The sequence below is a fragment of the Zootoca vivipara genome, chromosome 9, assembly GCF_963506605.1.
Source record: "Zootoca vivipara chromosome 9, rZooViv1.1, whole genome shotgun sequence".
In the NCBI taxonomy this organism is placed as follows: domain Eukaryota; kingdom Metazoa; phylum Chordata; class Lepidosauria; order Squamata; family Lacertidae; genus Zootoca; species Zootoca vivipara.
In genome coordinates, this window is record NC_083284.1 from 62,095,804 (window position 1) to 62,121,224 (window position 25,421).

General features: G+C 40.8%; 2 protein-coding genes across 5 annotated transcripts in view; one reads left to right on the forward strand and one right to left on the reverse strand.

The window, feature by feature from the left end:
• The window catches only part of PDS5A (PDS5 cohesin associated factor A), a 64,209-nt gene extending 48,825 nt beyond the window's left edge, over positions 1-15,384 (forward strand). For 2 of the 3 annotated variants that reach the window (XM_035111916.2, XM_035111917.2), the window contains exons 29-34: positions 408-470; positions 1,177-1,322; positions 3,159-3,264; positions 3,939-4,294; positions 7,550-7,712; positions 8,473-15,384. In XM_035111916.2, coding sequence (XP_034967807.1) covers positions 408-470; positions 1,177-1,322; positions 3,159-3,264; positions 3,939-4,294; positions 7,550-7,712; positions 8,473-8,520 — 882 coding nt within the window. In that variant the 3' untranslated portion in view covers positions 8,521-15,384. The remainder of the gene's footprint in view (positions 1-407; positions 471-1,176; positions 1,323-3,158; positions 3,265-3,938; positions 4,295-7,549; positions 7,713-8,472) is intronic. The other variant, XM_035111918.2, reaches the window with a different exon arrangement.
• A 215-nt stretch (positions 15,385-15,599) lies between these two features.
• Positions 15,600-25,421, reverse strand: part of UBE2K (ubiquitin conjugating enzyme E2 K) — a 33,731-nt gene continuing 23,909 nt past the window's right edge. For both annotated transcript variants that reach the window (XM_035111919.2, XM_060278903.1), the window contains 5 exons: positions 21,741-21,799; positions 19,449-19,531; positions 18,008-18,107; positions 16,956-17,084; positions 15,600-16,604 (listed from right to left, as the gene is read on the reverse strand). In XM_035111919.2, coding sequence (XP_034967810.1) covers positions 16,530-16,604; positions 16,956-17,084; positions 18,008-18,107; positions 19,449-19,531; positions 21,741-21,799 — 446 coding nt within the window. In that variant the 3' untranslated portion in view covers positions 15,600-16,529. The remainder of the gene's footprint in view (positions 16,605-16,955; positions 17,085-18,007; positions 18,108-19,448; positions 19,532-21,740; positions 21,800-25,421) is intronic.

Consider the following 25,421-nt stretch of genomic DNA (forward strand, 5'->3'; position numbering starts at 1 on the left):
GGAAAAGGCCTCTAAATGCTCCTCTGCTTGAAAAGCAATTCACTGTGTAACCCCACCAGGACTCTGGGCTCATAAAACAAGTCTCACACTTCTTGGGTCGCGGGCCTGTTTTATGAACAAAGTTTACTTGGGGGACGAGCTATTTAGAATAAGGGTAGGAAACGTTTGGTCCACCAGATGTTAGGACTCCAATGTCCATCAGCCCCAGCCAACATGGTCAGTGGCCTGGATGATGAGAATTGTCGCTCAGCATCATTTGGAGGACCAAACATTCCTCACCTCTGATTTAGAAGCGCTCGTTCTTGAAAACTGGAAAGCATTTCAGAATCTCTCTACTACTTGTCAAATTACATAATCTATCCTGAAAATACTAAATAACTTCTCTTTTTCTCTCCCCCCCCCCAAAGGATTTTTGCAATGAAAGGAATTATATTTCGGAAGAGATGAGAGTTCTTCTCTTAACCGGAAAGGTAGTGTTTCTATTTTTTTTTATTTGACACGTCGTATAAACAATGAACCCTTTCAGTTTCTGAGAGATGATAAAATGATATACACAACTAACTCAGTGCAACCCATTTAGGCTGTATTTATTTGAGCATAAATCCCATTGAATTCTGTAGGACCTTTTTTCAGAGTGCAGAGGACAACACTGTTAAATTACTTACAGGTTCACCTAAAGCATCTTAGCCCCTTTGATTTCAAACCTAATTTGTCGGTTGTGGGTCAGCTTCACTAAGATAAAACAAGAACTTTTATTTTTATGTAAAGGGTGTAAGGATTTTGTATTGATTATGGGCTGTGACTTTGGGATTCTCATTCTACAGGGTTTTAAAAAGTATACTTTCTGCTGAATCTCTGAGTACATTAATCCTGAGACAATTTGCACCTCAATAATTTAGGCATGCGGTGAACTTGAGGTTGTGGGGGAAATGAAGCCTTTCACTATAACCATGGAGCTATATCACATTTGTGTACAAGTAGGAGAAATTTTCACTGGGCTAGTTGTAGCTGCAGTTATTTAATTTTATCCAATTAATATGTCTTATAGACCAAAATGCAAGGGGCCATTTTTTATATTGTACAGATTTTTTTTATAAAAAAAAGATGATACATTGTGAATTGTGTGTTTGCATGTATTTCAAACGTATTAAATAAGCCTGCTCTTGCTCATTTTAGCCCAAACCAACTGGTGTATTAGGTGCTGTAAATAAACCTTTATCTGCAACTGGAAGGAGACCATATATCCGAAGCGCAGGATCAGAAACTGGAAGCAATAATAGCGTAAACTCTGAACTGAGCTCTCCTGTAGGAAACAGATCAAGGTCAGCAATATAATTCAGATTTTAAAAACATATTATGTTAAAGGATTCTCTCAATATAGGATTGTACTTTACTTCTTAATTATGTGGGAAATTGCTATTTTTCATTTTATGTATTTTATTTTTCTAAAATTCAGAGTTTGCAAACTTTTCAGTGTCATAAAGGAATATCAAATTCTTAGAATTCCTAGTCCTTTAATGAACTAAGTCTACCAATCACTTCTTCACCTCCATTCTGAATTTTGAAACGAACATTTATATATTTGGTCTCACCATTTGCTTTCAATTGTATTACCTGTTACAATGTTTTAAGTAGTCACAGTACAGTGGTACCTCGGTTTACGAACACCTCGGTTTACGAACTTTCGGTTTACGAACTATCCTAACCCGGAAGTTAGTAAACCGAGGTGCCGGAGGTCTACTGAGTGTCCGATGCCTTCGGGGAGGCCGGGCCTTCGCTCCGATGCCTCCTGGAGGCCCGCAGCGAAGGCCCGGCCTCCCCGAAGGCATCGGAGCAAAGGCCAAACCTCCCCAAAGGCATCGGAGCGTCGGATACCTTCGGGGAGGCTGGGGCTTCGCTCCGATGCCTTTGCGGAGGCCGGGGAGCGTTTCCGTGACTGGGCTGCAGTCACGAAAGTGCTCCCCGGCCTCCGCAAAGGCATCAGAGCAAAGCCCCAGCCTCCGGAAGGCATCGGACTGCTTTCGCGGCTGCACAGCCCAGTCGCGGAAACGCTCCCCGGCCTCCGGAAGGCATCGGAGCAGCTTCGCTCCGATGCCTTTGCGGAGGCCGGGGAGCACTTTCGCGACGCTCCCCGGCCTCCGCAAAGGCATCGGAGCGAAGCCCCAGCCTCCGGAAGGCATCGGAGCTGGGACTTCGCTCCGATGCCTTCCGGAGGCCGGGGAGCGTTTCCGCGACTGGGCTGTGCAGCCGCGAAAGCGATCCCCGGTTGCCGGGGACTGCTTTCGCGGCTGCACAGCCCAGTCGCGGAAACGCTCCCCGGCCTCCGGAAGGCATCGGAGCCGGGACTTCGCTCCGATGCCTTTGCGGAGGCCGGGGACCGCTTTCGCGGCTGCAGCCCAGTCGCGGAAACGCTCCCCGGCCTCCGCAAAGGCATCGGAGCAAAGCGGTTAATCCGTTCTAGGGGGTGTTTTTCCTCGTCTAGAACGGATTAATCAACTTCCCATTACTTTCAATGGGAAAGTTCACTTCGGTTTACGAACACTTCGGTTTATGAACAGACTTCTGGAACCAATTGTGTTCGTAAACCGAGGTTCCACTGTATTATATCTAATGAGGTTTGGATGAAGTTCACATTGCTAGTTGCACATTTTTCTCAAATTGTTAACTCTTTTACTCGCACACACAGCTTTATTGTGGTCCATAGACCCAAAATATACAGAACAATAATAGTATATATCAGCAGTTATTAAGGTGTAAAAACTGAATCTCAAACAACAGAACAGATTGAGTGCATAACTATGTTCATGTGGAGGTTTAAATATTAGGATTAACATTGAAATTAAGTATTTCAGGGTAGAATTTATTTAAAATGCATGGTTTTTTAAATAACATCTTCCACTTTCAGCCCTGGGGATTGCTGTAGTTAAGAAGATAATGAATTTTAAAAGTTAATGCAGGATCACAATCCAGCACAGGCAGGGGCATATTAAAACCTTTGCATTAGCGTTAACCAGTTTACAATAAATCTTGATCAGTTCTTTTACCTTCTTGATCAGTTCTTTTACCAGTTAGGCTTAAAGAAGGGAAATAGATTTCTTTCCCTTCCATAATTTAACAGAAAACCAAATTTACATTGATTTTTAAAATTCTTCCAACAGAGAGCAGAGCTCAGACATATCAGAAACTGGTGTCAGTGAAAATGATGAAAATCCAGTGAGAATTATTTCTGTCACTCCAGCAAAAATAGAACCTGTAAAGAACAAGGTATGGTTGAAAAAATGTTAAGCACGTTCTACTTTTAGGTAATCCGATTAAAAATTGTATCCAGGAATTGGTGGCTAACATTTTAATATAACTGCTGCATTTTATTCGCTATTCCATGAAAACACATCCCAAATCGATAACGTTAACAGTTTCCCAACAAGTCGGAAGAAGTCAGCTTAGCAGTTGATAGCAAGAATTTCCTTATTTATTCAAATATCCTTCTTTAATGTTGTTGTATATGTTTTGGCTCCAGTTGAGCTGCTCTTGAGTACGGGACAGAGAGAACTTTTAAAGCACATTAAATAATATTATGCAAGGACTTGTCATGCAGTCATCTGATAGTTTGTTTCATGCCCATAATGTTTTAAGTTGGATTTTAATTTAAGTAGAAAATCTAAGCCAGTAGACACAACATTGAGAAATACTTCAAAGCTTGTTGTATTTCTATAACGAGTTTCCCAAATGCTGCTTTACATTTTTGGGAATGAGAATTCCCTATTGCAACAGTATGTCCCCTTGGACTGATTATTTTGTGGTACTTGAAAGGTTATTGCTGTAGCTGCCCTTAGAAACTTCTTTCTAAAATACTTGCAAGGTTTTGAAGCAGATATAACTGCCACCTGACTGTCAGGGATTCAGTTGACAACAAACTAAGCCTTTCCCCCCCCCTCTAGGAGATAAACTCTGATCAGGCAGCTCAAGGAAATGTTAGTACTGAGCGTGGGAAGAAAATAACTGCAACAGCTGCTGGAGCAGAAAATATTCATCAAAAGTCAGAAGAAAAAAAAACAGATGAATCGGGCCAGCCTGCCCCTCCCAAACCAAGGAGAGGGCGTCCTCCCAAGTCTGAATCTCAGGGCACCATGGCAAAAAATGCTGAAACAAGTAAACCGTCTGGTAGGGGGCGGAAAAGGGCAGCACCCAGCCAGGAAGGTCCAGGGAGTTTAGAGGCAAGCAATGCCAAAGCACCAAAACAGCAAGATGCACCGAAAAAAGCAGTACCTGCACAGAGACAGATTGATCTACAAAGGTAAACACAAATATACTGCTTTCTTTCTCTGGGACGTTGTCCTGAATTGGCTATAATTTGCCAGAAATGCCAAGTGATATCACAGTAAATCCTAACCATCTCCATGGAACTTCTTTTGCACTTTCCAGCACACTGCTCCCCGCACTCTTTCCTTTCTCCTCATGTCTCTTGTTTATTTCTGCCCTTTAATTCCTCTTTACTTAGCCTTTTGCCATCCTGGTCCTCCCCCACCACACACAAAATCCAATTGCTGAGCAATAGTTTGCAAAAAATGCAGCTAGTTCATTTACATAACACAGGTTTTCTTTCACACAGAGAGATGTGTGCATGTAAAAAAGACATCCCTCAAAAGATCTCCCCCATGCAAATGCAGATGAACATCAGGGTCAAGGAGTGTGGAAGGCCACTTTGCAAAAGTCTCTCCATTTAAAAAAGCCAGCTGAAATGGAATATTCAGAGCAGCAGTGGCTGCTGATAAGTAGACCTAGTGACCAGCTCTTGGAGGCCTGATGTTGCCAGAATCCAGACAGTCAACCTTTTGAGCTGTTTCTGTCTCTTCTTGTTAAGAGTAGGCAACTGCTGCTGGGATCAAGAAATTTGAAAGTGGGCACTAATGGTAAAACCCTAGATTGTTCTCGTTTAGGAATACGGTAACTCTGAGGTGGATAGATTTCATGAAACATGGTATTGCTTTTTTGCAACTAGTCCTCCGGATACACATGGCCAACTGTGGTCAGGAACTCTGGGCTGAATAGTACAAATCAAACAGAGACATTCTGTAATATTACTACAGATGAACTATTATTTCCCTTATTGGCAGAATCAGTTGGTTGGCTTTCCCTAATGTTAGGTATTGTTATTTTTATCCTGTATGCTTTATAAGAAAAATCGAAACACACATTTTTTTTTAAAAAAAGAATGGGCAACTGGCACCCTAAAGGTGCACTCTAGTCCCCTATGTACTCACCTGCCGTTATGCAGCTTGATGGCTTTCTTCAACACAAGTTGAGAGGCAGGTAAAAAAAATCATTGACATCCCCATCCATGTGTAAACAGCAAAATTGGCTTTGGTAAATTTTTCTTCTTATGTATTATGCATCTCGGCTGTTGTTTACTTAGCACAAGGTAAGGCACAGACATATCAGAGTAAGCAGCTGAAGTACATGATGGGAGAAAGTTGTTCATAGTTGGAGTGTTTGTTAGTCTTTTGCCTGTGGCTTGGTTCACATCCGAATCAGTGGGGAAAGCCAGTGTAAATGGTTTCAGAAATCCCATCACTAGGGATAATACCACCAATCTCCAGGGTAAAGAACTTTGAGGAAGAAATGTCTCTTTGGGCATAAGAAAGAAATTCTGTCTTCCTCCAGAGCGCTTTAGCACTTTGGCTCATCTATTTTCTGCCTGCAGTTCCTCAAGTGTGCAGTGAGGAGTAGATACTGCAACCTGGACCCAGTCTTGAAAATCAGATTCAGAAGCAAGGAGCTCTTCCAGAGCATCTGAGCAACTTGGCTGCTCTTGATTTTGTCTATTCACCTCCTCCCTGTTACCCTCTGTGTGTGCATGTTGCTGTGGGATAATGGCAGCACAGTAGGGTAGGATTGGGACTTCTAGAAGTGGTGTGGGGCTAGGATTTGTGTTAGAGATAGTTTTCACTGGGATCACGGATCGTGACAAGGCAATGTGGTGTTATCAGAACTGTGGCATCCCCAAGGTCTCTGCACACACTGGAAGACTTGAGGGGCTGGTCGAGATAGTTGACAAGCATGGTGCCCAGTGAGAATTTGTGGGTCCCTAACCAGTCTTAGTGGTTCTTCAACCTGTGGTCAATTATAAAATTGTTTAAAAAACTAGCTGTTGACCTGGTGAATTAGGAGTAGAGATACTGTATATTCCTGCGTATAAGACTACTTTTTAACCCAGGAAAATCTTCTCAAAAGTCGGGGGTCATCTTATACGCCGGGTCGTATTTCTTATACAGCGAGTATATCCCAAACACTATATTTTAACTGGGAAAGTTGGGGGTCGTCTTATATGCCCAGTCATCTTACACGCCGGAATATATGCTACCTACTTAATTCATATATGGTCTTCCTCGGGTGGTGTTTGCTATTGGCTGCTGACCATTCCCCTGGTCAAAAGCATCAACATCAGCATGAAAGAAGCCTGCCCAGGAATCCTTAGCCTTTTGAACAATGTCCAATGAGTTTACTTTGTTGCCCGAGCCATGAGGGCTTGTTTCTAAAATTTCAGCCCCCTTCAAGGGCTCATAAAGGCAGTTACTGGATGTCCAACACCAAATGAGAGGGACCAGCTTCCTCACATAGCCAGGAGCAGCCTGAATCTCTCACAGTTGTATCTGTGGAGGTAGTATTAAGTCCTGATTCTACCTTCTCCCCTCACCCATCCTCTGCATATGTTAGAAGATTCCCGGGGACATGGTCAGGGTTGGTGGCCACAAATAATGGCTGGCTGCACAGCCTATTTCTTAGACTGGGAGGAGTTTCAGAAGCAACCAATGAGGTGGCATACGGATCTGGTGCTCAGAAATTGTACCAAATATATGCAGGCTCTTGGGTAGGCCTGCCCAACTTGTGATCCCACCACCAATTTATGGCCAATCAATGTCGTACATGACTACTAGACTGTCTTGAGCTTGTTGGGTCACAAATTGGGAAGGCCTGTCCTTGGACATGCCTAAATTAGATCTTTGAGATCTTATCGAAAACAGAGGAGATATTCTTTTCTGTAAGGAATTTGATTAGACATCCTTTTAGATTTATATACTGGTGCTAAAAAGACTGAATCTCTGGCATTGTTAAAACCAACTGAAGTATACAGGCAATGGCCATTTTACGCTTGTTCAATGGATGCATGATCATGCACATGTGCATCGCCACAACCCAGAAGTGGCCAGAAAAGGGGGAGTAATGCGTGCTCGAGGGCCAGGAATGCAACCCCGTGCAAATCAGGTGTTGGCTGTATTTAGTAGCATATATTGTTCCAATATAGCTGATAATTGTCTAAAACGGTATAGAAACCATTCATACACATCAATAAAGTCCATTGTTATTCCTTATGTAGACCGCTTGCCCTTTCAAAGAAGGTTAAGAGAAATCTCATGCTAACAAAAATTGACTTAAGCTCTGAAAAGCAGAGCTCATTTTGTCTCAGCTCAAAGGACAGAAGTGCAACTCCCTAGTTTGATTTAGCTAGACTTTTACTCCCAAATGATATTCCCATTCTAACGTTTTTCAGAAGCAAGGTGCTGGGAAGTGATGGAGAGTCAGTGTTGGAGATAGAATCAAGTCCTGGATATTCTCCAAGTGAAATGGATCTTTTTAAGCTTTGTGACACTGAGGATACAGGCAGCCAGGAAGACACTGAGGAGACAGAACTAACAGAGAGAGGCTTCCTGAAGGTGCAGCAGGCAGATTATACAGGGCTATGGGGCTATGTTTGTATAATTATGGGTGCTGGGAGGAGGTGGTGCTGGTCAGTCCTTGTAGAAATGTCGCTGACATGGATGTAGAAGATCACACAGTACTTCTGCATGTTAAAAATTTAGTGGAAGTTAGGTAATGAAAGTCGATAAACTGGGAGGACGTGAAACTGCTATATTCCTGTCATTCCTCCCACCTTCCTTCCTTCCTTTGACAAGAGTTTCAATTGCTGAGCTTTTCTAGACAAATGCTAGAGCATCTTTATGATGCTCTTTACATTATTGCAGTGGAATAAAATGTTGTTGCTTTAAAGTAATGTCTCTCCCCCCCCCAATTAATTCATAAAAAGATTATCAGCCTCCTATAAATGCAAATTATCGTCTTCAGTGGAATTTCGATCTGACCTTTATCACCTACATAAAAGATGATGTGGATACAAACACAAGTGAGGGTGCAATCCTAGACATAAATATTCAAGTAATGTGTTCAATGGTGCTTACTTTCAGGTAAGTGTGCATAGGCTAGATGACTGTAAACCATGTACCCATGTATGTTTGGTTCCATGATGGAAGAAAGATGGGATATAAATTTAATAAAAATAAAAAATTAAGAAATTTAAGAATTAGATTTTTTTAAAAAGAATTCAAAGGTGCACTTCAGAGGGAAAAGTTCACTTCGCTCTTGAACGTTTCCCCAATAAGTTTCATTTTCTAAACTCCCCCCCCCCTTCTCTTCAAGGTAAAAAGAAAACTTCGTTGCGAGGGGAGGAAAAGGAGGGCCAAATGAAGGCATGCTCCAAGCTTCTGCAAAAACCAAGAAACTTCCTGTATAAGGAACTGAAAATACTCAGATCATACAGCTTTCAGCTCTGAAAACAGAAGGAAAATCTGCTTCCCTTTCAGATGACATTAATCTGCTGAAACTCTTGAGAGAGGCTAAAAGCATCTGTACTTATTTTCCCAGAGACTTTTTTTATGAAAAGTCAATAATTAAGCAAATTGCTTAACACTTGATTCCAGTTTCTGCATATCTGGAGTTAAAAGTGTTTTACTCCATAAATTTTCATGCTGCATTTTTTAAAAGAAAGAGTGAGATCCTTACAGCAATGTTTTAAAAAATTCAGACCTAGAATCAGGTATTGCCCACCCTTTTTGCAAGAAAAAAATAGAAGCTAACTGAAAGAATTTTAATCCAAGACACAAGGAAAATACCTGATTCTCATCTGCTTTCCTTTTGGAGACTCCTATGTATAATTCTTTCCAGCTAAATAAGATGTACAGATTTTGGTTCCTGCTATGAAAAGTCACATAGTGACAATTTTTATACATGTTGCTTTCTGACTTTTTAACTGAGTGGGAGACTAATCAACTTGATTGATTTGCAAGTAGACATTTCATCTTTTTTTAATTTCCCTCTCCATTTTAGTTTAATATAATTTGCAATAAATGTACATATTGTTGGTTGTTTTATAAAAAACATCACTTTCAAGTGGGTTTACTCCTGTGGTTCTGTTGGAATATTCTAAATTTAATGGAGTAAAGGCAGCCCAGCATTTGATTTTATAATGTTTGTCACCAGATTTTTATTATTGATGTAAAGTATCAATTTTTAAAAATAGTTGGACCTTTGGCAGCTTTGTAAGGAACGTTGGAAATGTTTAGGATTGCTCTCAATTTTAAGCATTGTGCTGATTGAAAGTAAGTCTGTTTTACGTTTTTGTCCTCCTGTCCAAGCTCATTTTTAATGTTTGATTTTAGAAGACTTGCATCAATATTGATTTTTTTCCTGGCATTGTTCAGCATACAGTGTGCACTTTTAATGTACACATGATCATATTTAAGTTTGTTGCATAAAATAAATGCTTCTAGGTGTCATATGGTATCATTTTTCTTCCCAGAAAAGTATAATTTCTACTTTGCCTCAGCTCTGCATGGCATCTCTGTATCTGTGTAGGACCATAAATTTCCTGCTGCCGTCAACACATAAGATTTTGACACTTTGGGAAAGTGTGTGTTCTCCAGTGGACCAGATAGTAGTGTAAAATACTTGTGCATCACTCCATAAGGAATAGAAAGATTTTGCATTGTGAACAGAACCTCTGGTCATATTTTTCACAGCAAGATGACTCTTGTATTCTGGAGTTTTCAGAAAGCAAAGAGCATTCCAGTATTGCACACACCTCTAAGAAACTTAAAATATCAGGGAGACGAGAGAAGTTGCAGATGGTATAATGCAAAATACATTTACTAAGGTATGTAGCCAAGAGATTTCTCAAGTCTATTTGAGAATTGTGGTTTTTGATCTGCTGAATCAAAATCAGCCTGTATTGTAAGGTCTTAGAACACAATTTCTTGAAACTCTGAATTTTGCATTTTCTTACCTTTTAATATTTAGCGCTGATCAGAGGAATGTATCAAGCATCTCTACACCAGAGTTTAATTTAGGACAGAGGCTATGAAGATAGCCATTAGTGAATGTGATCTTGCAAGACATGTCCTGTACTTGAAGGGGTTTGTACCAACATCAGGGGGGCTTCTTTAAATGATGGATTACATCTAGGAGATGCTAGAAGTCACTGAAACATTAGTGTTCTATATTAAATTTTGAGTTTAAGAGCTTAGCATTGGTTATCAATCCAAACCTGCCTTCTGTAATCCCATGCCCTCCAGAAGTTTTAGGGTATAACTCCCATCTACCCCTGCTAGCCAACAGTTGGGAATTATGGGAGTTATAGTCCAAAACATTGGAGGGCACCAGGTTTGGCAAACCTGATCTGAGCTATCTTAATACCCCAGTGCACATGCAGAAGAACTTCAGAGCTGCCCAAATATACTATGTTTCTTAATCTTGTCAGGATGCTACCAGTCCAGTGTGTGTAGATCTAAGTCTACCACCATTTGATTAACCAATTTTACTTTCTTGCAGATGTCATGGACCACCTCTAGGTGTGCTCCATGGCGCTTTCCCTATGTACTGAAGAGAGACCTAAGGACACTTCCAGCAAGGGTCTGGAGTCTGCCTTGAAAAACAGCTTGAGGGTTTTGTGTGCTTTAGTTGAGAGTCCTGCATTGCAGGGGTTGGACACAGGACTCCAGGTGGGATCTGACCAGGGCAGAAAAGAGCAAGACTATCACTTCCCTTATCAATTTCCTGTTGATACAGCCTAGAATAGCATTAGCCTGTTTTTTGTTGTTGGATCACTGTTGACTCATGCTAAACTAGTGGTTCACCAAGACCTCTGGCACCTTTTCACATGTATTCACATGTTCTACCAGGACTAGACTATGAGCATTATTCCTTTGGGAAAGTTCATTCTGAAAATGCGCCCCGAGGAGGGGGGACATACTGCTGTGTCTGCAAGGATATATAAGCTTGGAGCGTGATCCTCTAACCCACACCCATCTTAGTCAAAGAGATAGTGGTTTATGCTTGGTCTCATTTACAACAAAAGTTAAATTAATTTTCGCACTGCATAGCTGGTGGCGCTTCCATTCTTCTTCTGCTGCTATCATACTCAGAGACGAATTAGATGTGGGGGGAAATCTTCCATTTCTCCTTCCAAAATTTCAGGCTGTTTCCTTGGGGGAAGACCTAGAGATAAGGTGGCTGTATGTGTCCGCTGCTGTGGCATTTTGAACTTTGTGCCAAGTAACTCAAGGAAGGCACATCTCATTAGTACATGATGGGGCTTTTTGCTACCCTGGGATGCTTTGGGAGGAAGAGCGAGAGATATATTTGAAAGAGATAACTGCAGGCAGCCATGTGATCGACCATAGAGTTGTGTGCATCCTAGACTTAACCTTTTTTTGCCTCAGCCGATGCTGCCTCTTGGCAAAACTATAAGAATGTTCAATCAGTTGTGATTCAGTTGCTCCCAAGAAGCCAACCTATTATTGTTTTTCAGTGCCCCAAAGGATCCAGCATGCCCCTTTTATTTGCAACAACTTAAATGTAAACCTAAAGATTAAGGAGAATATTCTGTCCCCACCCCCACCTCCAAGTGTTTTGGCACACCTCTCTTGGCAATAGGCACATGGAGAAGGGGTAGTTTAGGGCTGCCAGGATATGAAAGCTCTATTATTGTGGATTAGGAATGGTTTTGCGTGTGTTACCCAAGGCTCAGCATACTGGCCACAATATGGAAGGTTTCGTATCTTTTTTGGAAGGAAGTTCCTGCTCTTAATTGTTTGGCCTGGGAAGAAGAATGCCTCTGCTGCAGCAGAAAAATGCAAGTTAGGCTGGTAGAAGAAGTAATCCCACAGGATCAAATATGCCCTTGCCCTCCCCTGAGCAGATTTGCAGTAAGAAAATTCTTACTGCAAAGGTTTTTGGCCAAACAAGTAGTGAGAACAAAGGAGTTTACTAATGCTGCAAGGAACACTCAAGTAGCAACACCTCAGCCATCCGTTCATTTTTAAAAGATTTTAACAAAGCATAAACACAACTGGTTGATTTGCACACATACCTATGCCTGCTCCATAAAATACAACTTGCTGGTCCATCTATCACTCTTGTAACATAATGAGACCATTATATCACACTTAAATAGTGGTACCATCTCCTGTTCTGGAGAGATTACCACAAAGTAAAATGGAAAGCATTTTCAGGGAAACATGCATTTATTGTTAAGCATTTGCAGTGGAAATCAACATTTTAAAAGTGTATTATTTTTTAGAAAAATGGCATACAAAAGTGTTGCGTGGCTTTTATTCTCAAGAGACGCAAACACCAACGTTGCATTGCAGCCCGCTCACTCACAATGAAATGTCCAGTTGAAAGCTTCCTACAAATAGCCTTTGTCATCTTGGTTGGGAAGAAAAACAAAACAAAAACCCCACCCAACATAAATTGAAATGGAAAACGGCAACAGGTCAGCAAGGATCTTTGACAGTACCACTTTTCTGAAAGGGGAGACCCTCTCTAAAAACCCACGTAAAGCACCACATTGCAATTTTTATTAATGGGCTCCTATAGTACGGTTGGGTTTTGTTGGCATGATTCTGAATGGTTATTTCAAACTAGTAGATTCCTCCCATTGCAGAGGGACTAACCAGAACTGTCATACAATACGCAACTTGCAAGCTTTCATCCTGTAGGGAATGGAGTCCTGCGTTTATTACAGCAAAAAAATAAAAAAGGTAGGGGCATTTAATAGCTCCAAGTAGAAGAGTAGGCCGGTTAAGTATGGCACTTTAAAAAACCAAAAACCTGAAGGTTGGGTTATGTATTGAAAAACCCCAAATCACTTTGGGAGCATTAGTCTAACGAGGATGTAGCTGTGCTTGCATGTCAAAGCAGAGTGAATACTGCAGCACTAGTCATGGCTATATTCAACTATATTGAATGTTTTTCCTATGCTTATATTTATGCAACTAAGCCTTGTTTAGAAAAGTCTTTGATTGAGACATTCTCCTTTTGACCATGATTTTTGCAGTTAACTGTGCTAAGTTTCCCAGCCTGCCAGCCCACTCAGAAAAACTCCCGTGGATTATGGCAACTCAGAGAAACTCCTGTGGATTATGGCAATCAACAGCCATCATGCATTTGTTTACCCAACAAAACTCAAAATCTGACAGTGGTAACCATTTATGAGCCTATCAAAAGGTCCGTGACAGGAACACGGTTCTTATCCGAACAATGACTGCAAAGCCACCAAACCGTTTAAAAAATAAAACCCCAAAGTCATTGCCATCATTAAGTTGTAAAATATAAGCAAACGACAGGGAAGGCAAGGTGCACATTCCACAATGTCTAACTCTTCTATTGAACAAGTTTGAGTTTGCATAGTTTACTCACTTTGCAACCATTTGGTTTATTTGAAGACAAAGTTGCTTTCAACCAGTTTCTCCTTTTAGATAGATTGCTGAGGCTTGGACCTCGGATATTCCTCTCCAAAGGTATCATAAAATATCATTTAATTACATTTATAGAAGTACCTGACTGATCAAAATGTTCCAAAATCAATGCTTGAGGTAAAATGCTGCTTAACTGGCTTGTTTTTACAGCACATGTCACCGGGAGTACAAATTGTTTTGTACTTTGTCACTTTTTAATGGCAGCTCAGTATAGGAACGAAAGCATGAACTTGGCTTTTTAAAAACCCAGTTAGTTGTGTGGAGTGTTTTTGGCACTTACAATGATTTGTTGAGACCCCTGGCAATGGGAAGGGCATCTCTTCTCTCTTGTCTCCATGGGAAGAGCAGTCATTGGTTATAATCTCAGCATTCAACTGAGATAAACCAGTTACAACCCTCTGAATTTGTTAAAAATCTACGGGTTGCTTAAAAGTTCCCAGAAACAGGTTATTGCATGATCAGCATCAATTGTGTGGCGTAGGTGAATTGTGCAGCAATTATTCCACCACAACTGGCACAGCTCACAATAACTGCAAGGCTGCCTGACTATTATTTTTAGAGTAATGAGAAGTGAAAAATGATATGCTGAATCATTAAAGACCAGTAAATCAAGATTGAGCTGGGTAGCAGTTTGCATTTACTCAGCTCAACGGCCTAACAAGCCGTGCACACATACCTTTAGAAACTGAGAGAAAACTTCCTCTCTCGGGTGCAATGACAAAATGACTGTCATTACACTAGAACCATGAAGGGAAACCCTACCGGTAGCACCTATATGAATCCTTCCACCAATACCAAGAGTTTCATGTAGCCAAGGGGAGAGTCCTAGCTATTATATTTAGCATAAGCTTTTTCTCCTGTGTTCAAACTTTTTCTAGTCTCATTTAACACAATCACAGAAAGCTTCCTTAGAATGATTAATATGATCTAGATGGAAAAGCAGAAGACATTTCATTCCATCTAACCACTTCCACGATCTTTCCTTTAATTGCAAAGAACAAGGGAAAACGTAATCTATCAGCCATTTTTACACAATTACCACCAGGGTAAAACAAAGCTGTAGATGAACTTGTCAAAATATAGACCATAAAAAAAAATTACAAACACAAATGGCAGATTGCCAGGGTTCTGCTGGTCCTGGCTACTATTTAACAAAAACTTTGTTGAGTAGCAGCAAATTGTTAAAAAAAATAAATATATATCAAGGAAAAAACAAAAATCACATTTCCTTTGGCATCTGAAAGTGATTTACAGGACTGCAAGAAAAACCATACAATCACTGAATGCATAAATAGGATGTGAAGAGATCAACAGTGTTCTGCATTGCACAGATACAAACTACAATTTATTTTTCTGTGTCCTAATAACTTGAATCTATAGGCAGCTTAGACATACGTACTGCAGAAAATAATTCTGCATGTTAGGTTCTCATCTCTTCCATTCTCTATTTCACATTAGATGCTTAACAGTTATGCAACATGGCTGATTAGCAAAAGTGGTGATGCAGCTTCTTCAATTAAAAAATGGACCGATTAAAACTTTCCTATCTACAGTACAGAAGAGTTGGGGGCAGGAATGGGAAAATAACCTTGCAGAATTCTACATTGACACCGCATCTCTGCATTTTGCTCAAAAGCAATTCCTGATGCAGTTCTGTAATGATATTACAACTTGCAACAAAGGTATAAAAACTAATGATTTGGAGATTTTTAGATCTATCTGAATTAATAGACAGTATGACTGTATGTACATTTGTTTTAGCAGGTACTTCTACTTGCATTCAATATATTTACAGGGGGGAAAAAAACCAACAATCCAAGACTTTCAAGTGTCAACTGGGGGAAATGTGCACAATAGGGACTTTACAGGTTTACAAGCATCCTCTACCTAAAACAATGTCCAGAGTAAAAACTAGGAAGCTTTGCTCCCAAACTGATTGCATCACAGCAAATACTAGAGAAAAGAGGTGGCATTCTCAGTGTTAACAGAGAACCAATTCTTCTCGGCAAATTCATTCTATCCAGAATTTATTGAAAGAGGTTGGATTTCTGCATAAGAAACAAAAGAGCAGCTCCACTTGCTTGTGCTATGTCCAGATATACCAAACCTTTTATACAATTGTGTAGAAATTACAATGGTTGAAACACTTTTACTGGTTATTCAAAATAGACCACTTGGAAGTGGGAAACTAGGCTACTTTAAATGGCACATACCCACAAATTCTGGAGGTTCTAGTGTGTTATTGTAGTTGCATGTGCAGTTGGGGGGGGGGAGGTAAAGAAGAAATGGAGGATTGCTACTCCTTAAGAGGTGAAAACATTTCCGAGTAGGCTGTCATTTTGATCTATGAGCACATTTGGAAAGTCTTAGGGAAAAGTTACAAGAATGAATACTCAAGTACTTCAAACAGTGCTCTGTTCAGTTTACCCTACTTTTTTTTCTTTAAAAGTGTCTATGTAAAGTACAAGCATGCAAATATAAGGTCCACAGGCACGTAGGATCCATGTTAAAAAAACATAGGTAAGGTAGCTGGGATGAGTGACATCAGTGACTGATGATTATGGACACAATCAGATGTGTTCTGAATAAATTCTTAAAAGTCAAAATCCTGATGCAAATTCCTTCTAGTCTTGGGTCACACTGCTAAGACTAAAGTAGGCATGTTGTCCCCCATTGTTTTAGCCAAGCTCAAGGAATTTACAATATTTAGTAAGAAAAAATTAAAGTATTTCCCCCTTTTTAAAATTTACACAGACGTTTAATTAGCTTTATTTACAGAGCAGTTTTTTTTCTTTTTTCAGTCTCCAATAATGCCTAGATAGCATCAGGCAAGAATGCCAGTTTTGAAAGAGAATCTATATAGAAACCTAAAAATAAGAGATGGTGAGGCTCCTCAAGAAAGGGCAAGCTGGGCTACAGAAGCAGTTCTCTGCACATGGCTCAGTTACTCAGAAGTAGTTCTGTTGCTGTCTCTACATCCCATGATTTTGATGACAAGGCCACTATTACTGCATTCTGCAAAGACAAAAAAAGAGAGACTCAAGTCAGTGTGTGCACCTGTTCTTTATATAAATCCAATTGCAGCACGAGCCTGAAGGAAACTTTACACGTCAGTTTGACCATGGCTAAATTAAAGTCAGTTACTTAACTGAAAATCAGGCATTAAATGGATTTCCTTGAGTTTCAGAAGTAGTGAAAAAGCTGTTAATCAAGGCATAATACAAAGATAATCTAACAGAAGCTTCTACACAAGTAAGCAAAGAGTATCTTACACAAGGCATGCCTTGTAACCAAAGTTGTGTTGCTGTGTACAGAAGGATAGACATGCTGTGGTTTATCACTTTTGTAAGAGTAGCCAATACTCACCCTATCAAAGCCCATAGCACAAAGGTTTTCTATCTTTTTGGTGTATTCTGGACTAGAAACTGGTGCTCCAGCATACACGTGTGCCCAAAGTCGAGCTGTCTGTTTAAACATTTCTGGATTTTGTTTGTACTATAGCAAAAAAAGGGGGGTGGAATTAAGTCATACAACTGTCCAAATTCAAGAATTTATGCATTCATACTGCACTGTCCGGCTTACTTTGGCATCCAGTCCGGGATATACATGCCTAATAGTCTGTGATGTTTTGTCGCTGAGTAACTGCAGTTGATGAATAAATATATCTTAAGACTCCAAAGCACCACAGGTAGGCGAGAACGCAGTGCAACTGCATTTCTACAATAAATTTATTGCTTACAGAAACTCTTATTCAAAGCAGAATTGGTTAGAATTAAAAGCAATGAAGATGATTGCTAATGGTGCAACAATGAAAGGCTTCTATCCTCTTCATGTGGAGACCTTTTAAACAAGACAATATTCCTGCCAGCCACTTTTATATAGTTAGTGTGTGTGCTTTGATTTTGTAAATTTGATTCAGTAACTCTATGAACAACATGAACACTTTTGTATACATATATTGAAGAGCTATAACAATCAGTTGGCCTCACTCTGGTTGAAGGAACCAACAATTGATGATACAAGCACCATGTCCCCTTTTGTAGCCAGGCTAAGAGCTGGTAACTGGCCCAATGCTGGAAGTGAGCAAAAACAATTATCAGGTAATTTAAAATATAAAACCAGACATGCAGAGAGTATTTTTTTTATTTTTCAAGGTAGGCAAAATGTATTGCCGAGAGTCGTGACACTGCACATATTCCCAAGTATTAATAATAATTCACAAAGGTTTATGCTATAAAAGGTCCTATTTTAGGAACTGTACCAATTCTGCATTTTCTGAGTTCTCAGAGAGCAAATAAGTATTTTACTAGCCTGTGTCCTACAGATTTTATTAAAACTCAAAATTTGGGAGCGGTCAGTGTACTTTTGAAGAGAGAAAAGCATTACGAATAGAACTAGAGTTTTCCTAAGCATCATACCTGATTTGCCACTACTGCATCCTGGGGGTCATCAGGTTCTGCAGCTGCCAAGAGTGCTTGCAGTGATAACAACACTGTCCTAAGAGTCATTGCTGCAGCCCTAGAATAAATTAGAAATAACTAAAGTCATATTATTATCCACACACAAAAATCTGATTGCAATGCCTTTAGAATAATTTCAACTCTGTTATTTAAAATCATCTTTCCCTGCCATACATTAATTGTACCACTCAACCAGAGGAGAAGGCCTGGGTTACTCATTTGCCACAGTTTGCATCAATTAATCACACTAATTAATTGACATTAAGGCTAAAAGTATGGCCAAGTTCTCACTGAGATGATAAACCTGTGTCTGATCTATACCACTTCAGCCTTTAGGTTGAGAATGTGCCCATGTGTGTGAGTGAGACACAGACAGCACATTCCCCACATAAAAAAAAACTTTGGTAGAATCCTCCCTGACACCTAATTTTCAACCACATGACCCCATATTCAGTCTGAAGTGATATATTTCAGGCACAGGTCTAATGCCTCAAGGAGAGCAAATCCTAAATCTACAACTATCTGTCCACTAATGCTTCCAACCAAACTGTAAAAGCACTTACGCTCCAAACCCGATTTTGCTGGAGACCCTTATATCTCAACGGAAGAGGTGGGGCAATTTTTACCAATTCCTCCCTGCAGTCCCCACTGTGCCCTGATTGTTGACTCCAGAGAGTTGGGGGACCCTCCAGAACAGGGCTGAAGATCACATGGGGGATCTAGCCTCCAATTTACAGTTCTTACTAAGAAACAGAAAAGTCTAAAAAGCAATAAAAACTCAGCGATAACCTATGGTTAACACTGCAGTACAGAGCACTCCTAATTGGAAAAGTCATCCAGTTTTCTGAATTCCTATGTAAAAACAGCTCAGTGGTATAATGAAGGGGAGCAGTCACACATTTGCACCCTTTTCATGCTTCCCTCATTCACTTCCTCTTTTTTGCTAACCACACTTTGCCATTCAAATCATCAAACTATGACAGACCAGAAACCATGGTTTGGATGTAAGCACCAACCATAGTGTGTCAATTCAGATGTCACAGCAAACTATGGTTAACAAAAACCAAGAGGTGCAGTAAAAAAGATGTAGGGGGGCATTCTAAACTGGCAAACCATGGTATAGCATTACTCAGTGGTCTAAGTTTAAAGTAAAGCAATATAAATAAGGAAACAGTTAATGCACATTATATTTCTAATTCCTATGAAAAATATAAGCAGAGAATGAAAATGATCTTTCTATCCATTGTGTTCCATCCATCCAATTGCCCTGTAATCTTCAGATGAACTCATTAATATTGTCAATAACTTCACTCAACAATAATTCAGTTTCACTACATTTGTAAATAGACGATTGTCCAATTATCTGGAGGATCTTCAAGAACTTAATGCACAACATTACCATTGATCTTTTAGGATATCCAAACAAATAGCCCCAGTGACTGAGCTAATATTAGGATGCCATATTTTTGTGATAAACCGCACCTAGAACATAAAAGAAAAAATTCTATTAAATTAGCTGCTAAGTATTCAAGACAACCTCTACATATTTCAGTGGGCAAACCTCCAACTGTTTTCACAAATGGCAATATAGGATGATAAATGTAAACCTGAGTTCCACCACAGAATGCAGCTGGGGGCTCACATGACTGGATGCTTCGCCACATGAAAAAATATTCCTCCATAATATTGATTATCAAGATTTCTGAGATAAAAAAACCCCCTACATATGATAATTTTGTACTTATTAAAATGCAGTGTTTCTTCTGGCATGGAGAGCATTTTGGGGGAGCCCCCACAGCAATCTGATGTGATACCTCTTAGCATACTTAGCATGACCTTATTTAAAAGTAGACAGATGACAGAGAAATCCGTCCCTTTGTTACCTGCCTGCGTGGAATTCTTGGTTATCTATGGCTACCAAGTGAGTTGATAAACACAAGAAATGGAGTTCCGGTTCCGGTCGCAGGAATGGCTGACCCTTTTTCCATCTTTCCGACCTTCATAAGGAATTTGGCGGTTGCTAGGGGAGTAAATGGCAACCTCCCCACCTCTCCGGGGGTTACGGAGAGGGCCGCAGGCCCGCAGATGCCCCTAAACCCACCCCGACTGTTCAAGGGGCGGGGGGGGCCAGGGCTGAAAGCACTTATGGAGGAGCGGAGCTCCCCGGACGCCGACCTGCGTAGCGGGATCTCCATGATCAAAGAAGATAATTGGGCTTAAATTCATGGACGTGCTTCAAAAAGGAAGGGCAGAAGCTCTGTTTATTGCCAAGGAATTTTCGCTGCTGAGCGTGAGGAGTGAGGGAGTATATCATCGGCAGAAAGATTGATTGGGACGCCACGAGAAGGGAAGTGAGTCTTCTTTATTCTTTCATACACTCTACGAGTTATTTTATACCTTCCCGCACGTGATGTCCTGTTTGTTTGGAACAAATGAGAAATGGAACTTAACTGTGTGAGTTAGACTCTATAAAACTATTGATATGATATGGTTAGAAGCTGTAAAACTGTTGAAGAGAGGGCCCCCCCTCCAACTGGACAATCGGAGTGCGGCTGGAAGCGTTTGGATTTATGAGGTGTGACGCACTTGGAATTTGAACAGCGATCTGAAGTTAAGTTCAGCTATAGGGCAAGGAGAGCTATAAATCTGTTAAGAGTTTCTACATAATGTGACAGCTGTGCCTATGCCCGGAAAGCTGTAAATTTTACTATGATCGTCTGCAAAAAAAACGTCGAGAAGAAAACGAAAGTGATCTGAGCTTTTCAAGATGGCGCTGTTTTGTGTTGAAAGACCTACGCAAGAAGAAAGCACTCCAGACAAAGAGGATTTATGGGGATTTAGGGGGAGGCCGGACTGATTAAAACTCACACAGGAGAATGAATATATGGGAAATCTCATTTGATGCTTATTTCAGCAGCGGTGGAAAAATCGGATGAATGGATGAAAGAAGAAAATATTTTAGTGACTGCAGGGGAAGATCGAGATTATCATGGATTATGAGTGACTATTTGGACTTTAGAATAAAGACGGCAGTAAGCAGTTGCGAGAAAACCCCAATTTTTTGAAGCATGGGAACTCCAAAATTGTATATGATTTGGTATAATATTCGGTTTAATTGATATGGATTTGTATAATTTGGAATAATGGATGTGATATAGTTGTATTTTAATTGGAAAATTAATAAAAATAGATTGTAAAAAAAAAAAGATAAACACAAGGAATGAAGATGCATCATTAAAGCAATTTTCAGAAGGGTAACTGTTAGTCTGTTGTAGCAAAACCAAGAGTCTTGTGACACCTTGAAGCTTGAAAATACACCTTGTGTAATATTTCTGCTATTATACTAAAAGCATATATATTAATAGAATTATATATACAATTCAACCTGGATCTAACAGTAACTGCCTTCACATTGGTTTTCAAGCAGACAGCAATGGGGTAGAAGTGAACAAAGCTGTTCAAAACAAGGTTATGTTGAAGGCAGTTTTGTTTTTAAAAGCTCCATCAGTGCTTTGCCAGCTGTGCAATATTTTGTGACCAGGGACCATTGACATAAAATGATGAGGGGTGAATGACTGTTGTTTCTGTGCTGATCCAGAAAGATCTGGGGGGCAACAGCACTGCATAACAAAACACCTACTACACAGAAGCATTCTAGAGAATTATTCACAAGAATTTATGCTCACTGTACCTTTGGGGGATTAAATGGATACGTTTCTGGAATTTTTATTTCTAGTTGATATCTTCCTCCTGCAAAAGTCAACACACATACATTATACACTTTGCCAGTAGTATTTTACCAAAATACTGAATAAGTGAATCAAATGGCATTTTAACTTTTTGTCTTAGAAAAATAAGTTAACAGCTTATTTACTTTCAGACAGAAGCAATCCTAAAAAAAAAGAGTTGTAGCTTTTACATTTCTATGTGCAACAGGTCTTTTTCAACAGCGACTGTACCAAAACTCTTCCACATTTATTTCAACTCACCTTGCCCTTGCTGTCTCACTATTTTTTTTTATTTATTTGCTTTATTAACTATGCTGCTTTTCATTCAAATGAACCCCAAAGCAGCTTACAAACAATAAATACTGTAACAATGACATGATAGAACTTCACGCTACAAACAATAAATAACAGTAACATGCTTTTTAAACTCCTGGGGTGGGGAATTTTCCTCTTTATTCTTTGTGAAGCACAATCAGATACAGCTTTAGAGACGGTAATAAATCCTGTCAGTTCCACTATTTTCTTGTTGATCAAGCCACCAACACATGGCATGGTTCACACATTTCAATGAAGTAGCAGCTCTTGTGAGACGATACGCATAAACAGCAACATAGCAAAACACAAACAACCCATGATTCCCATACACATGTTCTTATTCAAAATAACTGGCCTTTTGGAAAGAGAAGATACTAGAGATGGGCAAGGTCTCTCAAATCTGCTTTGGATTAACCTGGAAAAAATTTAAGTTCTGGGAAAGAAAGGTAGGGGGTGGATATTGTTTCCTGAGAATCTGAGGTTCAAAAAACAAACCTCTCCACCTGTACCTGGCTGTACTCCCTGTCCCCAGAAGCCTTCACTGCCAGCTTCTCTCCTGGCACAACCGCTCCACTTCTCTGGCACACAGAGTTGGTTGAAGCAGCGGCAGCAGCAATACACAGGAAGAAGAGTGAAAGGGGGGTGCAAACTGTAATCACCCTTAGGAAAGCTGCATTTCCTATGGGCCCAGGCATATGTGCCACTTTTCCACACTCCAGAAAGAGAAAAGGATGAGGGAGGGAGGGAAATAGGAAGGGAAGAAACCATCCTCTCTAGCCTACCAGTATATAGTGGCTAACAGCAGTCAGGGACGGTGGCAAGGCCTCTGGGATGCCCAGACAGAGAAAGAAGTCAAGAATTCTCCTCCAACTCAGATTATGAAAGTGCCAGCAAAGAATTCAGGGACATTAATAAGCTCACCTTGGGGGAATTTTGGCAGCAATTCCAGTTATGAATATTAACTAAAGTGTCTAGTGTGGCCATTTTGTAACATGGAATGAAAAAAAACACCAATATTGACTAAGACAGGCAAAGGCAAATTGTTAAGGCAAAAGGCAAAAGTTGAAAGAAACTCCCTCCCCTCCTTAAGATGAGTCTTGGGATGCCTAATGCTCAGTGATTTCACTAGCAGCTCTAGGGAGGGAAATAGGAACACTGATAAAATTATTTGATGATACCCAATTCTTACCTGCACAAGTTATGCAAAATGAACAGAAAGCTACCGTGTTTCTCACATTATAAAACACCCCTACAAAATAAGGCATGGCAGGATTTTTCTGAGGTGGCAAAATATAAGGCATGTCTGTGGCAAAGAGGAAAAGGAAGGGGGCTGCTCGGAACCGGCTGCTGCTGCTGCGTTAACCCCTGGGACCCGGCTGCAGCCTTTGCACGCGGTGCGCAAAGCCCCGGGACGGGGATGCAGCCTTTGCGCGCGCCGCGCGAAGCCCCGGGTCGGGGATGCAGCCTTTGCGCGCGCCGCGCCAAGCCCCGGGACCCGGATGCAGCCTTTGCGCGCGCCGCGCCAAGCCCCGGGACCCGGATGCAGCCTTTGCGCGCGCCGCGCCAAGCCCCGCTCGCAGACAGGCAGGCGCGCGAACGAACGAGGGAGGTGTGGAAATGGCCAGGAGAGGTTTCCCACCCACCCCTCCTCCTCCCTCGGCCTTCACATACGATAGCTGGGCAGCCAGTCACCGGCTCTAACTACGGTATGGACTTTTTACCTCAGGCGGGGAAATGGGGTGGGGGTCGGTTGGCGGCGAGGGAGGGGCGGAAGGAATCTGAGGGGTTGCATGCTGATGCGCATCTTGCCCCCGCCGCGCAAAGCGGGCTGAGGATGCACGCCCGGCTGAGGCGCAGGCATTGGGGGGGGGGGAGAGCAGCAAACGTTTCCTCAGGCAATCCGAAATAGACTCCCTTGCCTGCCTGCCTGACTCAATCAACTCAGCAAAACCACCTCCGCTCCCCAGCTCACTGCCCGGTGTGGGAGCGAGAGGACACACACTCGCAACAGGACACGCAAAACGCGATAGCGGGGGGAGCTACTGCACTACCCATGTACCGTAATAAAAATAAGACATCCCTTGAAAATAAGCCATGGTGTGGTTTTTTGAAGAAAAAATAAATATAAGACATGTCTTATAATATGAGAAACACGGTAAGAAGCATTTGGGAGCTGTTAACAAACATTTCTGCTACTGAATAAGAACTCATCAGACATTAAGAAAGATCGAGAAATCCTTGTTGGTTTCAAGAGGACCATGCGCCAAAGTAATATACCATATTTTCCCGTCTATAAGATGCCCCCATGTATAAGACACCCCCTACTTTTAGGGACTCAGATTTAAGAAAATGGGGGGAAATGTATCCATGTATAAGACGCCCCCTAATTTTTGAGTTTTTTAAAGGAAAGAAACCTAGTCTTATACATGGAAAAATACAGTAATTGCAAAGGCAGCAAACACACATTTGCTTAAAAGGTAGTAAGCACAGTAGTTCAAGTGGAAGAAATGATGTACCCATGTTGTACACTGCACTGACAAGAACACTGTGCCCAATTTTGGATTCCTATATTTAAGTAGGGCAGATTCAAACTGAAAAGGCAGAATAAATGCAGAAGGAGATGCATTTGTGGTGTAAAATGAGACTAGAGGACTGGATGGTGTCCTATAACTATACTAGAAGGCAAGAATGAAGAGATAAAATCTTATTAATACATGCAGTTTGGAAATCAAAGATTTTGAGTTAGCAGTAAGATTCCCAGGAGCCTCTCTAAAATAAACTTGGGAGTGGAGAATCTCAGTTTCAACACACAGTATACAAAAGGTCTCTCATTCTGTGACTTACTGGAATAAGAACTTATAACTTGAGGGTCTTGGGATTTGTAAGCACTCTTCTTCTGGGAGAGATGACAGTCATATTTGGATTTCATTATAAGCTATGGTTTATTGTGACGTGCATGAACCACAGTGAACCTAAGCTTGCATGTTCTCCTTCCCATATGGCCAGAAAGATGACGTTGAAGATTCTGCTCTTTATTTAGTAAGCCACACCATACATTCCCATTTTGTCCAAACCAAGGATCATGGCTTAACATTAACTAAGCTCGGTTTCAAAAATAAGACAACTTCAAAGCATGGGTGATGAAATTAGCTTTTTAAAACAATTGTATTACAAGAAATGAGTGGCATCTCCCCCCAAATGATGGCAGACATACATCTGCAGAACAGAGAAGCAAGCATTTATTTTATTTTATTGCAATTTCTCATATCCTTACAGCCCTCCAAACTGCTCTGGGGGGTCCACAACACCCTGAAGCAGATTTGGGGAGG